The sequence below is a fragment of the Pseudocercospora fijiensis genome (assembly GCF_000340215.1).
Source record: "Pseudocercospora fijiensis CIRAD86 unplaced genomic scaffold MYCFIscaffold_8, whole genome shotgun sequence".
NCBI lineage: Eukaryota > Fungi > Ascomycota > Dothideomycetes > Mycosphaerellales > Mycosphaerellaceae > Pseudocercospora > Pseudocercospora fijiensis.
Window position 1 is genome coordinate 271501 of NW_006921539.1, and position 16771 is coordinate 288271.

The window sequence follows — 16771 nt, forward strand, 5'->3', positions numbered from 1 at the left end:
CAGAACAGGAGATTGTCAGTCGCAGATTGAAAGCACAATTTGACGCGCCGCTGACAGTCCCACGGCTTTTGCCGAATAATGATCACCATCTTGGCACTGCCACTCCAGCGAGCCTTTCCGACCACACCACTCATATTCTCCGCCCTGACACGAAACAACAGGACCATGCACCTGGATCATCACCTTCCAACACAATCATCAAGGCCTCTTCATCTATCCATTGATGCATCTGTCACAGCATGCTGTACTGTACCACAGCCTTCACCGCGGCAATGCAATGTGATTGCAGCTGTCGAAAGCATGCTTCTCCAATCGCTCTCCCGCCACTTCTCCTTCGAAGCAGTCACGAGCTCATCTGGCAGCTGCAATCTACTCCTAACCGACACATCAAAGCTCATCATCACTTCCTCTCTTGCAGCCAAGTGTGCAGCTAACATCCACACCACCATCCCACCAACCGGGAAGCCTCTGACCTCAACAGGCATACAAACAATCAGAAGCAAAAAAAACCCCCCTTCTCCCAAAGCTGACGACACGTGATTCTTTACCCACAGTAGAACTAGAGCTAGCCTTGCAAAATCGCACGAATCATCTGTGCCAGCTTGTCTCATTCGCTGCCCTTATCCTCGTTTTGAAATCAAGATTTCCAAGGAACATCGGCCCTCCACATGCTGTCCACGCTGCATCTCGACAGTCTAGAATACAAGTCAGCCTCCAATCGGCCCAGAAGTCCCGTTCTCTACAAATGGGAGCAAAGGCCGCTCCAACTATCATACAAGACAAGAGTCATCAGACCTGCTTCACATTCACACGCAGCAGGGAATTCACCACTCCTCTCGAGCCAACCAGTCCAGTAGACATATACCTCCCTCCTCCCTCCTCCAATCCGATCACCGATCGCATACACACTAGAATACGGTAGTAATAAAAAGCAAAAAGGAAAAAAAATGTCTTCAAACATCGCGTACAAGCTTCTATAAAAAAAAACAAAATCTACCTATGCACATAAACTTCGTATATAGTACTAACAAGGCCTTAGGCTATATAGACAGATCTAGAACGTGTAATACATACATATAATAAATACTAATATAGTACTACTCTATATAGTATAGCCTTAACTATAAATTCGGCTTTTACCTCCCTCCCTAGTACCGAATGTTTTACTATAATTAATTAATATATATATAGTATACATAATGCCGTCATCCTACCTTACCGGTCCGTAGCTTATTACTTAGGCCTTAAATACCTCGCGTTAAATTATCGATAAGTATTAAATTATCGATAAGATAGTAAATCTCGTATCCTCGTCTTATTATAGCGTATCTTATACTAATTATAAGTATTTAAGCCCAATTATCGATTTCCGCCTTCTTAGTACTATACTATAACCTTATCTCTTACTATTACTTACTATTATTATCCCTCTTGCTATAGATAATATCGTATTCTTATAGCGCCGAAGTAGGCGAAGGTAGCCTTAAAAGCCTCGAAGGTATTAAAATCGACGAAGAAGGCGGCGGCTATAGTAGAAGGTATAAATAAGGCGGAGGGCGAGGTTAAGAAGCGCTAGCGATAGGCGCCTTATAACTAGACGGAAGAATAGGTAGAGTATATACTAAGGGCACTTATTAAGCGTATAGCGAAGCAGAATAATAACTAGGGCTTTCTAGAGTCTAACTTATCGGACGTCGCGAAGGAGTTAAATACTTATTATAAGGTAATAATTACCTCGAAGTAGGTACGTAACAAGTTTAACGCTTTCCGACTACTATAGAAGAGATAGAAGGGGCACCTTAGAAGGACTAGTAGATAGCAAGGTTAGCCGCCTCGCTCGGAGCTAGACGTAGAAGACGCCTACTTCGAGGCGCATCTAGATTACCTATCGTTTAGAGAGAATTTGCCGGACTTCTATAACTAGTTAGAGGTGCTGTTTAGTAATTAATTAGCGACTAGTAAAGGCGCGTTAGAAGCGGCTAACTTAGCGATGCTAACGGTAGAAGAAGAGGTAGAAGGCGAGGTTATCGCGAATAAGGAGGAATAGCTAGAATTAGATAAAGAAGAAGGCGCTTCTATTATACCGAGTATACTACTTAGTCGCTTAATAAGCACTAATAGCAGTATTAGCAGAGGCAGGAAGAGAGATACGCTATCGCTATAGAAATAGGCTATAGCGGCTTCCTCGAAGAAGACGAAGAAGAATAAGGATATAGAGTCCGAGCTATCTAAGACTCGAGTCTACTCTCGCGATAATATTAGTATCGCGATTAACAACCTCGAGAAGCCACTCTAGCGAGTAATAGCTTCTATTAGCGCTAACCGACAGTTTACGGCGGCTCTAAAGGACACTATTATAACAGCCGCTACTCGTAAGGCTATAAACTGCGAGGGCATTTAGAAGCTTCTATTTAGCGCTCGTATAGCGCTTATAGATATCCTCGAGAATAAAGGTATATTAGGAAGGGTGCTTAGTTGTCCTAATAAGGACTTTAAGCTAATGCTAAAGTATCTGTTAAAGAAGAGAGGCAAGGTAGACGAGAGCGAGTTAGAGCCGGTTGCTAAACCTCCCGTAGTCGAAGTACCGCCTTAGACTGCCCCTAGGCAGGTTAATAATTAAGCGTACTAAATACTAAGTTAAATAGCGCCTTAGAATATGCTGTTTGATTACCCTAGTTAGCAGTTGTATTAAGCAAATAGGGGGCAGCTATTGCCGTCGCTCTAAGAGATAGAGTCTAGTATTTAATATAGATATTAGTAGTCGTAAATTAGGCGTAGGTAATGCGCATTTGCTAGAATGTCGTAGCTTTGTCTATACTATAAATTTGTATAGAGGTGTTGTTAGTTTTTGCGTAAATATATTAGTACAGACTTAGGAGCTGCCGTTACGGTTATTTTTAGAGATGTTGTCGCCCTAGAAATAGCTCGAAGTATACGTATATATAAAGCTAAGCTCGAGGCTTAGCTAAACCTTCGGAATTGAGCTTTATTACAACATTCCTTAACAATATATTAACTAATTTTCCTCGTTATTTTTTTATATAATGCGCCTGCTAGTAAACTTTTAGAACAATATATTACGAGAGAAAAATAGTAGTATTATTATAGGGATAATTGCGATATAGTAATAGGTATCCGATTTTAACGCTAAGCGCGGAGGTACCCGCTTTTAGATACTAAACGACTTCTACAGGCGCCGACGATAATAATAGTGCGTACGAGATCTATTTAAAGTTCTAGAAGATAGCAGAAATAGCGCTATAAGGTAAGGAAAACCGCTAAGACTAGAATATACCGAACTATACGGCGATTTCGACCGCCGCTCTACTATTACTACCCCCTAATTATTACTTTCTACCTTTAATCGTTATCGTATAGAGTATTAGTTGCCTGTCTTAGCTAATACTCTCGCTACGCTGCTATCGATATCTTATCCCTATAAACTGCTATTTTACTCTTTAACGCTATCGATTAACAGTTAATCTTAGCGACCTCGTCTTCGACAATATTATCCTTATTAAAGCTAGCATCTCTATCCGGCGGCTCCTATTAAAATACCTCTGTTTCGGCCTAACGGTAAGCGATTATAAAGTTGTTTAAGGCGTAAATAGCGACGACAAATCGCGCCTATTAAGTCGCCGAATAGCCCTTGTTTAGTCTATAGCTAAATAACTACTACTGCTCCTTTAGTATACTAAATCGCCGCTCGATATTGTTACGGACAGGCTAGAAGCCAGCCCTCTATAGCTAGGTCTTAGCATTGATGCCTTAGGTATTAACTTAATATACCTAACTTCCGCGTTTACGAGAGAACTTCCCTCTCTACGCTTCGTCGACTATAGCTAGCGACTTAATATTATTTATTCACTTACTCGTTCCTTAACAGTACGAAGCGTCTATTAACCTCGCTAAAGTCCTTAGGTTCTCGTACTAGAGGCACGCCGACTTTACGCCGTGTTCGAGACAAGACGACCTACCTATTATAGTAGGCGCCGTGCTACGTAGGATCTATACGCTAAACTCTATTAAGTAGAGCCCGCACTAACTAAGAGCCTATTAAGAAGTCTACTACTATATCGCGTACGTCGCTACTATAGATAGTAAGGTATCGCCTCGTAGTATACCGCTACCTAACGATCGACTAAACCCGTAGGACTAATACTATACGATTAGCGACCCGTAGTAGGCACCTCCTACTCTGTAAGAGCGCCGCGCTAGCAATGTTAATATTTAGACTATTCCGCCTACCGCCGAGCTACTCGTATAGCTATTCTAGTAGTTTAATAGAGAGCTTACGTACCGACAGCTCTATCGCTATCTTTAGACGTACGAAGTATAACTACTTTAGCTTAAAAGCGAGCGGTTATCCGCCGAGAAAGAGCGTAATAATGCAGAGGTACGAGCCCTCGCTACGGAAGCCGCCGCTACGGCGGAGATTAACTAGACGCAGACTTAAGCTAAGAGTAACGTAAAGACGGCAAACGACCGCACCGCATACCTCTAATAGCAATAGAAGCAAGCGATAGACGAAGTCGATCGTCTTAACAATACGATTTAGACCGTTAATAGGAGTAAGGGCTTCGGCCTACTATAGTAGAGGCCCGAGAAGTCTAAGAAGATACCTAACCCCGACGCGTACGATAGAGACAGCAAATTAGTACTAAAGACCTAGTCTATTGCTGTATTCCTTAAGTTAACCGCTAATGCAGACCGCTTTCTAACCCTCTATAGCAAGCTTTCTTATATATATAGTCGTCTCGGTCCGAAAGCGCGTATCGTCCTTATTCCGTACGTTAAGATCGACCGAACGAACGACTAGCCGCGAATTACCTTTACCCTTAATACGGTCGCTGCCTTTAAGAAGGTTCTAATTAAGGCATTCGGAGACACTAACGAGGAAGCTACTACCCTAGCTAAGATAAAGAGCTTAAAGCAAGGTAGTAAGGACTTCGCTTACTATCGAGCCGAGTTTAATACGCTTAATACTATCGTCGGATACGAGGGATTAGCCCGTAAGGAAGCCTTCCGCAACGGCTTAAGTAAAGAGCTTCGTAATAAGTAGGCCCGCTAGTAGGATGCTAACCTGCTCTCGTACGAGGATGTCTATAAGCGTTTAGAAGCTCTTAATCACTCGATCCGCAAGCGTAAGACTAAGGTTAAGGCCTCTAGCACCTCCTATAGCGCCTTTAGCTCGAACTCTACTACTAATAATAGTTAGAACAAGACTTTAGTAGGCTTATCCCGGTCTGCACCCGCTGCTTAGTAGTAGGCTTAAGCTTAGCAATCGACTAACCCTTAGCGCCGTCCGTCTAGCGCTCTAGCTTAAGCAACTCTAGGCGCTAATAGCGCTCCGCTAAACACCTCTAATAGCGGTAATGCGATAGATCTCTCGGCTATAAACAATAGCAAGCGGGCACCGCTAACTTAAGAATAGCGCGACGAGCGCCGCCGCCTAAACCTCTATAGTTATTATAGTAAAGGCGGGCACTAGAAGAGCTACTGCCCTAACACTCGTAAAGGCCGCGCTAACCGTAGCGCTAACATCTCCGCTATAGCCGCTAGCAACCTAGACATAGCTCCGGAAGCTAACAACCCTTCCGCTAACAACTCTTGGTAGTAGGAAAACTCCTAGTCTCTAAGTTAAGTCGCTCTTAGAGACCTCCTATCGACAGTCTATAGAACCTAGTCTAGCAATTAGTCTACACTCCTTTAGTCTAGCGTTTAGCATTATAGCATCGGCATAGATACCCTTAGCATCGTAACGACACTTGTAACCGTAAAGAAAGAGATATGCTTCGTATTAGCTTAGCAGCCCTTAGGGTAGAGCCTTTTATTCGCCCTAACGAGGAACATTTAGTCTTACCCTATACACTATATACAGACTCTGTAGCTTACGAATTATACAGTATAGTTGACTATAGCTGTACTAGACACGCTTTTATAGACACTAATTGCGCGTATATGTGCTAATTGCCTATCTTTAAGTTGCCTACGCCTCGACAACTTAAAGCCTTCGATAGTACCCCTATACCCGATGTAACTTATATAGCTAAAGCTACCCTCGATGTTCTCGGTTACAAGGAACATATCTACTTCTTCCTTACTAAGCTTAGCTACTATCCGGTAATACTCGGCAAGCCGTAGCTAAAGCAATATAACCCTCGTATACGCTAGTACGATAATACTATACTCTTCGACTCCGAATACTATAAGGAACACTATAATAAATATTACGCAATAGTTAGAGTTACTAGCATCGCTCCGAGTAAAGACCCCGTTATTAAGATATCCGTATTACCGTCGACCGGATCGCCGACACTCTTACACTTTAAATTAGAAATAATAGACTACCGAGAACTACGAGATACGCGCAACCGCCCTACGAGGCCTAATCGGTTACCGTTACCGTTACCCGCTTTTAGTTACCTAGTACGCTAGAGCTCTAAATCACCGTCGATTAATACCGTTAATAACGAGCTAGAACCTTTACCTATACTAAAAGCTCCGATACGCCCTTCCGCTATTGCCGTCGTATATAAAGCACGAGCAATAGGTATCTATACTATTAGAGCCGCGCCGTTTAATACCCTCTCTACTAAGAAAGGCTACTAAGTCTTTGCCGTATCCCTTTGTAATATTAAATAGGCTATTACCGCGAAGAAGAATATCGATCCGTCTATAAAGCTCCCTTCGTACCTATACTATCACCTTCCGACGTTCTTAAAGCAAAACGCGTCTACCCTGCCTCCGTACCGCGCTTACGACTATCGTATCGATACTACTACGGAACTAAAACACGGCCCTCTGTACTTAATGTTATATAAGGAGCTAGAAGTGCTACGCGATTATCTTAAAGACAATCTTAAGAAAGGGTTTATTCGGGCCTCTAGCTTACTAGTATCCTTACTAGTGCTGTTTGTTAAGAAACTAGGCGGTAGATTGCGCTTCTATATCGACTATCGCCGCCTTAATAAGATTACGGTAAAGAACACCTATCTAATTCCCCTTATCTAGGAGACTCTGTTACGACTTAGTAGGGCTAAGTACTATATAAAGCTCGATATAATCTCCGCTTTTAACCGCCTTCGAATAGTATAGGGCGATAAATGGAAGACTGCCTTTAAGACCCGATATAGACTCTACGAATACCTAGTAATGCTATTTGGACTAGCTAACGCCCCGTTATTATTCTAGCACTATATTAACGATACGCTAGCTCCGTACCTCGATGTGTTCTATACTACGTACCTCGATAACGTCCTTATCTATTTAGACTCCTTAGAGGAGTATCGCATCTATATAGATCGTATACTTACTATACTAGGCAAAGCCGGCCTACACTGCGACATCTCTAAGAGCGAATTTAAAGTACAGGAAGTCAAATACCTTAGACTAATCGTTACGACTTAAGGCATTAAGATAGACCCGGAGAAAGTAGATGCTATACGCAATTAGCCTACTCCTCGCAATATTAAGGATGTCTAGGCGTTCCTTAGGTTCGCTAATTTCTACCGACGCTTTATTAACAAGTTCTTACGAATAGCCCGTCCTCTAATAGAGCTTACTAAGAAAGGAGACGGCAAGAACCGCTTTTAATAGACTAACAGTTGTTAAAGGGCTTTCGATACGCTAAAGGCCGCCTTTATAGCCTAACCTGTCCTCGCCTACTATAACCCCTCGCTACTAATTATAGTCGAAACGGATGCTTTAGACTACGTCGCTATAGGTGTTATATTATAGTAGCACGCCGAAAGCTCAACCGGAGGGACTTAGAAGCCTATTGCGTACTTCTCTAGCAAGATGTCTCCTATAGAATGCAACTACGAGATCTATAATAAGGAATTATTAGCAATTGTAAAGGCCTTCGAATAATAGCGCAGTAAGCTCGAGGGTTATCTAGAGATTATAAGGGTACTTATAGACTATAAGAACCTAGAATATTATATAACAACAAAACAGCTTAGTCGTCGCTAAGCACGGTAGAGCGAGTTCCTTAGTCGTTTCTGTTTCTAAATTACTTATCGAGCCGGAAAGCTAGGTGTTAAGCCGGATAGTCTTACTCGTAGATTAGCCGACCTACTAATAGTTAGGGATACGGTAGACGAGCGTATACGCGCGCAATACTAAGTCGTCTTAAAGCCTAGAAACCTCGACTCTGCACTACGGTTATCTACGGTTACATTCGATAGCAAATCTATCTTCGATAATATAGTAGCCGCGAGCTATAACGACAAACAGGTCCTACGTATAAAAGAGTGTCTCGATATACGTACCGCTCCGTTAAAGTCCGATAGCACATTGTACTAAATGTTACCTTCTAAGTGCGAGTTTGTCGCTAACCTATTATACTATCGAGACAGTCTGTTCGTTCCGGACACCCGTAACCTACGCATACGCATTATCGAAGCTTGTTACGCTTATCCGAGCGCTAGACATCCTAGACGAGAACACATATACGACCTAGTTAGCCGTTACTATTACTAGCCTAAATTACGTCGCGATGTAGCTCGGTATATTATACACTGCTATATATATAAACGTACCTATAGTAATCGCTAACGAAAGCAAGGTCTCCTTCGCCCGTTACTAGTGCCCGAATACCGCTAGCAACATATTACCCTAGACCTTATTATAGGACTTCCTATATTAACTACCGGACACAATGCTATACTCGTAGTTATAGACCGGCTTACGAAAATAAGACACCTTATCGCTATAACTAAGAAGCATACGACGGCCTTAGATATAGCTAAAGTCTTCTTAGACCGCGTCTAGAAACATTATAGCTACCCGAGAACAATAACTTCCGACCGAGGCCTATAGTTTGTGTTACAATTCTAGCGCGCTCTCTATCGGCTTACTTATACTAAGCTCTAGCTATCGACTGCTCGATATCTATAGACCGATAGGCAGACGGAGAGGTTTAATAGCACAACGGAAGCGTACCTACGAGCATATATGAATTATAGCGGTAACGACTAGACCTAGTAGCTTCCTATAGCCGAGTTTGTAGGCAATAACTAGCGCTCCGACACTATCGGCATGTCGCCGTTCTACGCCTGCTACGGCTATAACCCTCGTATAGGTATTAAACTCGATAATGTACCTCCGGGTACGGAACTAGTAGTAGTCGACTTCGTTCGTTGAGCTTATAAGTTAGAGCAATAAGCCGTACGCTACTTACGATAGGCCTAAGCGGAAATAGAACGCACTACTAACAAAGAACGCCGCCCGCACCTAGCTTACGACGTTAGCGATAAGGTCTTCCTCTCTTTAAAAGGAATAAACATAGAGTGTAACCCGAAACTCGAATAACGTAAAGTAGGACCTTTCCGCATTATCGAAGTAATATCGCCGTATGCGTACAAGCTCGAATTACCTTAGTCGATAAAGATTTACGACGTGTTCTACGCTTTACTATTATTACCGATGCCGCGATCCTCGCCGATACTAGGATAAGACAATGCACCTCCGCCGCCCGTTAATATCGATAGAGAGACTAAGTACGAAGTCGAAGGCATTATTAATTTACGCTAGTTTAGCAAGAAGAGAAGTAAGAGTAGAGTATTTAAATACAAGGTCCTTTAGTTAGGATACGATAAGAGCGAGGCTTTATAGATAATAGTAGACAATGTCGCTAATGCGACTAAAGCAGTCGCTAACTTCTACGTACGGTATCTAAATAAGCTACGCTCTAGCAATGTCCTACCTACCCTCCCTACTTCCGCCGCTGCTATACGCGTCTATAGCATTGCCGCCGCTGCTACGTTGTCGCTAGCGGCTGCCCTAGAGGGGGGTAGTGTTACGGACAGGCTAGAAGCTAGCCCTCTATAGCTAGGTCTTAGCATTAATGCCTTAGGTATCAACTTAATATACCTAACTTCCGCGTTTACGAGAGAACTTCCCTCTCTACGCTTCGTCGACTATAGCTAGCAACTTAATATTATTTATTTACTTACTCGTTCCTTAACAGATATAGTTACGAAGCTACGAATAGCGTAGATTAAATAGCTCTTCCTTCCGCTTAGGCTTTAACTCGGAGGTATACTATTCTCGAAGGTAGTATCGCGTCCTTTAGTAAGGAACTAATATATACTTAAGGTTCTTCGAGTAGCTACCGTCGGCGAGGTAGAACCTGCCTTTAGGTATCCTTAACCCTCTTCTAACCGCCGTTTGTAGTATAGTACTATCCGCCGCCGAGCCCTCCTATCTAGGCAATATATATATTATATAGCCGTTAAAATCGTAGCAAGCAAGCACATTCTACGAAACACTATCTTTACGATTGCGGTATGCGCCTAGATTAGCTACCCTTACGGCCTTAAATAGTACGTAAGTGCTATTAAGGGCACCTATACAACCTAAGAAGTATAGCTAGAATTTAGGGTTGTCCGATATCTTACTCGGTATACCTTCGCTTCTATTAGGTTGCCGCGACTTATCTCGAAACAACGTATATAACAACCGACTAATTTTAAGAATAGCTCTTCGATAGCTTAATAACGAGTGCTAATATATCCGCCGCAATTAACTATAAGTTATACCGTACGCCGCTATATTAAGGAATATAACTACCTATTTAGCCGGACTAATTCGCGGACCGCCGGTAAGGTCGTATTCTTCTATAAAGGTGCTTACTAACGCCTTAAGAACAGGCTGTCGAAGCCTCGTCGTATTATAGCAGTATTCCGGCGGTCTAACTAGTATAATCTACGTCTACTACGAGCCTAACTCTAGCGCTACGAGAGTCGATATTATACCCTTCGGTCGATAGCGTAGTCGCTCCGTCTCGTCTAGCAATAAACGAAGTATCTAAAGTACTATATAGACTAATAGGCATAGTACGAGGTCCTCGAGATCCGCCTCTATCTCCTCGAAATCGTCTATTCTAGCTATATACCCTATAAAATACCTACTTCTACGACAACTGTAAGAAAGAGCGAGATATACTATACTAGACCGGATAGAGATATATCCGTACGGGAATAGGCGCCTGCTCTTTAGTAGTTTAATTATAAAAGCAAGCCTGTCTTGCTAAAAGGCTACTTTTAGAATTAGCCTGTCTAAAGAGGTAGATTATAGATAATTGGACTGTCTTGTAGATAAGATCTATAATTGAATGGATTATAGGTATTTAACGCGTCTTATAGTAGACCTACTCGTCTTATAGATAAGACGCCTCAATTATAGATAATTGAGCGCGAGGTATTCAAGGCCTTACCTGACAACGTCTGTCTCGGTTCTCTCTCCTCTCGCTTTCTTTATTCGGCTTCCTTCCTTCCTTCCTTCCTTCCTTCCGAATGAATCCACAAATTGGCGAGAAGCGAGCCGACGGGGGACCCGACGACGACATGCAAAGAAACCACGTGGTTCTAGTGGGAAGAAAGGAAGGAGCGTAGACAGGTAGGTCGAAAAGCATTTTCCATTCATTCATTCATTCCCTTTTTAGACGAGCACGAGACCACAAAAAAAGGATTGTTTTTTTTTTGCTACAGGTACACGAAATACCCACCACTCACTCCAGCAAGTTTGATTTCTTTTCACTAGTAGCTGTCCGCTGCACTTCCATGTCCATCACCTTGCATTCATTCTTCATTCATGATTCCACGTCGATGCAATACACCGGTGGTGTGATTCATCATCTCCAACTCTGGCTCGAGCTGCGATGAAGCTCAGCACTCATCGATTCGAACTCCATATCCCAATCGTCAATGTCGGCGAACTTGGCCTTCGCAGCTTCCAACTCCTTTGACTTGACCACTTCTTGCATTGATAAGCATACTTCCGGGAGTGTGGACTCTTCGGCATCCTCAAAGTCTGAGCCTTCATTCTCCTTGTCGGATTCCTCGAGTCTGCGACTATACGTCTTTTGCTGTTTCTTACTCGTGGCGGCGGAGGCTTTGGCGGGTTTGTTGGTTGTCGTCTGCGTCGTCTTCGATGATTTGCTCTTTTTCGTGGACGCATTCTTTCGACCGGTATATTGCACGCTTTTCGTTTGGTTTCGCATTCTCCCTCCAAGTTCATCTTCATCAACATCGAGATGGCTCGTCTGCAAAGGCGCGTCCGAGTCTTCGTCAGATTCTTCGAAATCGAATTCCGATTTCCGGTGGCGAGGTTTGAGTGCACGTCTCCTCCTGGGAAGCATTGATTGCAGCGTTGCGGTTTTCACAGGTTTGGACTTGGCTCTCGACTTCCTCTTGACCGGCTCGGGAGATATCTGGGTGGCCGGTGGTCGCATAAAGTCTTTTTCACCTTGTTCATTGTTGAAAGTGTTATGTAGTGGGCTGCTGCTCAACGGATCGGCCATGGTCGCATTAGGCACATCGTCATCAGCATCTCCTTCATCACGTTCAACGCTCGGCCGTACGTCCGCTTCCTCGTCGTCCTCCCTTTCAGTAGACGGAACAATGAAACTGCCACCTTTGGCCAGATAATCCTGCCGTGATGGTGGCGGATCTGAAGGAGGCGTTGAAACCGATGGTGAATTCTCGACTTGAACGTCGGAAGTCAATGTTGGTTGAGGTGTGTCAGCTCTTGCGGTGGAGGACCTAATCACAATCTCTTCATCAAGCTCATCCTGCCCGGGTTGAGTCGCTTCGTATTCATCTTGCAGAGAGTCAGGCACCATCTTCTGCCTTTTCGCTCTGAGAGCGCTAAGCGATCCAGAGGACACGTCTGCCTCATCAGACTTTCGCTTTTTCTGCGTTGACGAGCTCGACTGCCTCTCCTGCGCCTTCGATTGGCTCAAAGTTCTCCTCTTAGCCCTCCCGACGGAGCTTCGCACGACTTTACCAGCATTCAAGGGAGTGCCTTCGGCTTCTGGCGCAAAGTCGTCTTCATCTTCATCCTCGCCATCCAGGTCAAGATCAAGGAGACTCGAGTCTTCGACAGCATTATCGTCCACAATGATGTTGGTAGCGTTTACCAGAGAAGGTCGCGCACTAGCTGTCCTCTGCTGAACCATTTGGAGCATGCTTGGCTGACGCGGCCTGCGTTTGAAGTTCTTCAACGCAAGTATGCTGCTTTCGACGAGTGGAGTATTGTGTGTCTTCATGATAGAGGCGGGTGGAATGATCGAGGTACGAGTTCCTTTCACCGCGCTGAGCTTTCCGGGCGGTGGGGGCGAAGGTGTTAAGGAGGGTTCAGATGGCTCCGCGGCATTAGTGGTCGATGTTCGCACGTTGTCTTTGACCGATAGAGGGTCAGATGATGTTACCACCACGTCTGATGGGATTGCTGTAGCGAGTGGTTTCGCACGCTGGCCGCGCGCAGTCGCTTCCATTCGTTCTTTCAGTCCTTGAAGCACCTTGCTCGACGCTTCGCTCTGAACAATCTTTCGTGTAGTGCGCGCGGGCCGGGTATTTGTCTTTGGTGCCGCAGCGGAGGCAGTCTTATTCTCGACCAGCTCATCTGTGGTCAATGGCGCTTCAGCTGGCTGGCTGGCGCTCTTGTCACTCATCGGCCCCAAACCACCTGCCATGACCAATTCATCCTCATTCTGCTTGTACTTCTTCGGTCGCCCACGCTTTGGCTTCGCGTCCTTGACCAGGCCCTCCGTGTCCCTATCATCGGGGTAGACTGGTACATTGACTTTCGCCGTGTTGGTCTTCTCCTTCAGAGCCTGTCGCGTCGCTGGCATTGCGGCTTTGGTGCTCGCTTGCGACGCCGGATGATTGCGCAGTCGTGCCATGGCTGCCACATGTATTGGTTCCCTCCCTCAGCGCATTCCTATTGATGATAGTAGTGGTTTCGACGTGGGCGACGCGTGATTGTGGTGGTGATGTGGATGACGCGAAGAAGCGAAACCAAAACAAGCTGAGCGGGCAAGTGCTGCCGAGGCTCGATAATAACACCTCCCTTTCTCGACCATTCTCCCGACATCTCGGAGCGCTGCCAACACTGCACCTTTGACTGCTACAACCCGTAAATGCTGGGTCAAAGGCAGTAGATCGATGGTGTTCCGATGAATACTACGTTTCGCTTGGCCTGCAGACCCTTGATCAGATCAACTGTTCCCACTCCCTTGCACACCACTTTCTCATTCGCATTGTCATTGTCATTGTTATGCAAGTCGTTCTCCAACATGGCAATCAGAAAAGCACCAGACCATGTGGCCAAAGAGGCTGCCGCCACCATCCACGCTCCTCGAGATCCAAACACGCTGTCCAACTACAATGCTTGGCGGACGAGGCACACGACAGCAGACTTTGATGTCGATTTCGATTCCAAGCGCTTGACGGGCGTGGTGCATCTGGAGTTGGAGAAGCGTGCCACGGAAACCAAAGTCATTCTCGATACCAGCCATCTCGAGATCACCGGCGTCGAAGTCGAGGGGGAAAAAGCTCGATGGGAACTTGCTAAATCCAGGATTGAGCCATATGGAAGTCCACTGACCATCAATGTCGAGGAGAAGCATCGCCAATCCTCCAGCCCGATACTCAAGCTCCGCATCGGAGTCAACACGACGAAGGACTGCACTGCATTGCAATGGCTGACCCCTGCCCAGACCAGCAATAGGAAGCATCCTTACATGTTCTCGCAATGCCAAGCCATTCATGCTCGATCGCTCTTCCCTTGTCAGGATACGCCCGACGTGAAGTCCACATACAGCTTCAACATCAGATCCCCTCTGCCCGTGCTAGCCTCTGGACTTCCAGCAGGAGTCAAAGACTTCCGACCAGGCGAAACTGGCAAGCCGGGCACTCTTCTGTATGCATTCCATCAGGACATTCCAATCCCGTCATACTTGTTTGCGCTGGCAAGCGGCGATCTAGCATCCGCCTCTATTGGTCCTCGGTCGACAGTGTGGACAGGACCAGAAGAGCTCAAGGCTAGCCAGTGGGAGTTCGAGAAGGATACCGAGGCTTACATCCAGGCCGCCGAGAAGATCGTGTATCCTTACGCCTGGACGACGTACAATGTACTTGTCCTCCCACCTAGCTTCCCCTACGGCGGCATGGAAAATCCTATCTATACTTTCGCAACACCAACTGTCGTGTCTGGCGATAGACAGAATGTTGATGTCATTGCACACGAGTTGAGCCATTCTTGGTCTGGCAACCTGGTCAGCAATGCTTCATGGGAACACTTCTGGCTAAATGAGGGGTGGACCACTTACCTCGAGCGTCGCTTGCAAGCCGACATTCATGGCGGCGATCAACACCGTGATTTCTCAGCGATTATTGGGTGGAAGGCGCTTACAGACAGCATCGAGCAATTTGGCGAAGATCACGAATTTACGAAACTCATTCCTGACCTTAGCGGCAAAGATCCAGACGATGCCTTCTCGTCTGTGCCATACGAGAAGGGCTTCAATTTCTTGTATCATCTCGAGAAGCTGATCGGGAAAGAGAAGTGGGACCGTTTCATTCCTCACTACTTCACAACTTTCAAGAAGCGAAGTGTCGACAGCTACGAGTTCAAGGCTACACTCTTGTCGTTCTTCGAGTCTGACCAAGAGGCATCGAAGAAGCTCAATGATCTCGATTGGGACACTTGGTTCTACAAGCCTGGCTATCCTCTGAAGCCCAGCTTTGACACGACGTTGGCCGACATCCCACTCACTCTAGCCAAGGAATGGCAAGCTCTCAACGAGAGTAAGTCAGACTTCAAGCCCAGCAAGCAGGATATCGCAGAATTCAACAGCAATCAGAGCGTCGTGTTCCTAGAAGCCGTGCAGACTTGGGAGAAGCCGTTGAAAACAGATCTTGTCGATGTGATGGGTGACATATACTCGTTTGCAAGCAGCAAGAACGTTGAGCTCGTATCTCGATACTTCGTCGTTGGCCTACAAGCTGGTGCGAAGAGCGTGTTTGAGCCCACTGCCAAGCTTCTCGGTGAAGTCGGCAGAATGAAGTTCGTTCGTCCATTGTACAGAGAGCTCATCAAGAATGATCCGGAGCTCGCGAAAAAGACTTTCGAGAAGAACAAGGACTTCTATCATCCGATCTGTCGGGGTATGGTGGAGAAGCTGTTTGAGAAGCATGCGAAGGCCTAGGTTCCACACAATAATGGGAGATGGCAACGGTTCAGCCTTCGCAGGAAACTAAGCCCTCTTCTAAGGTTTCGGTGCTACTAATTAAGCGAGATGGCGGAAGGGGGTAATCCCTGAAAACGGGGTCTAACTGATTAAGGCTAGCGTACTACCTAAAGAAATTATCCGCCTTTTTAAAAAGTTCACGTCTAACGTCTTTAAGCTAGCTACTGTCTACGGGAATTGCCCCCGTCCGCTATCTCGCTTAATTAGAGTATACTATCTATACCCTATAGAAGAGCCTCCGACCCTTGCGACTACTATTTTATTAGATAGGAGAAGCATATTATACCTATATTAAGTTGCAATCTTCTACTCGGATAGTAAACGCTAGCATTCGGTTCTTAGTAAAAGAGGGTATATAAAAGCACAGCTAGTATTGCGAGTCGCTCTTAATATATAAGGCTAACTAAGCCTAGCGATTAATAGTCTAAGTATTTTCGGACTTTAAGTTACTTATTATCCGAGCGAAGCCGGATGTTTTTACATTACGGAAACTTTTTTACTAATCGCGACGATCCTGTCGATAGGATCGCTTAGGATCCTTAGGATCCTTAGGATCCTTAGGATCGTACGTTAAAGATCTTGTCTAATAGGATCGTCGCGATCTAGAAATTCTAGCAAATCTGTTCGTATTAAGAATTTTGTTCTTTACCGTCCGACTCGTATATCGAGTCGGGCTCGAGTCGTCGTATATGCTAGTACTAGCATTTAAATTACATTTTCTATCGGATCTGT

General features: G+C 45.1%; 2 protein-coding genes across 2 annotated transcripts; one reads left to right on the forward strand and one right to left on the reverse strand.

Annotated features, from left to right (window-relative positions):
• Positions 1 to 11489: 11489 nt before the first annotated feature.
• On the reverse strand, positions 11490 to 14620 carry MYCFIDRAFT_208647 (uncharacterized protein; the record flags this gene model as incomplete). Its single annotated transcript, XM_007931656.1, has 7 exons — positions 14030 to 14620; positions 13854 to 13995; positions 13700 to 13815; positions 11680 to 13656; positions 11609 to 11650; positions 11545 to 11578; positions 11490 to 11514 (listed from the first exon to the last, which is right to left on the reverse strand). The coding sequence occupies exons 1-7, from the start codon at positions 14058 to 14060 to the stop codon at positions 11490 to 11492; spliced, it is 2367 nt and encodes a 788-aa protein (XP_007929847.1). The 5' UTR covers positions 14061 to 14620.
• MYCFIDRAFT_51051 (uncharacterized protein) lies at positions 13895 to 16171 on the forward strand. Its single transcript, XM_007931537.1, has one exon. The coding sequence runs from the start codon at positions 13964 to 13966 to the stop codon at positions 15995 to 15997; it is 2034 nt and encodes a 677-aa protein (XP_007929728.1). The 5' UTR covers positions 13895 to 13963; the 3' UTR covers positions 15998 to 16171.
• The last annotated feature ends 600 nt before the right edge of the window (positions 16172 to 16771 follow it).

What these genes read in the sequence shown, in the direction of transcription:
- MYCFIDRAFT_51051 (XM_007931537.1), top strand. Translation starts at nt 13,964, where the DNA reads ATGAATACTACGTTTCGCTTGGCCTGCAGACCCTTGATCAGATCAACT.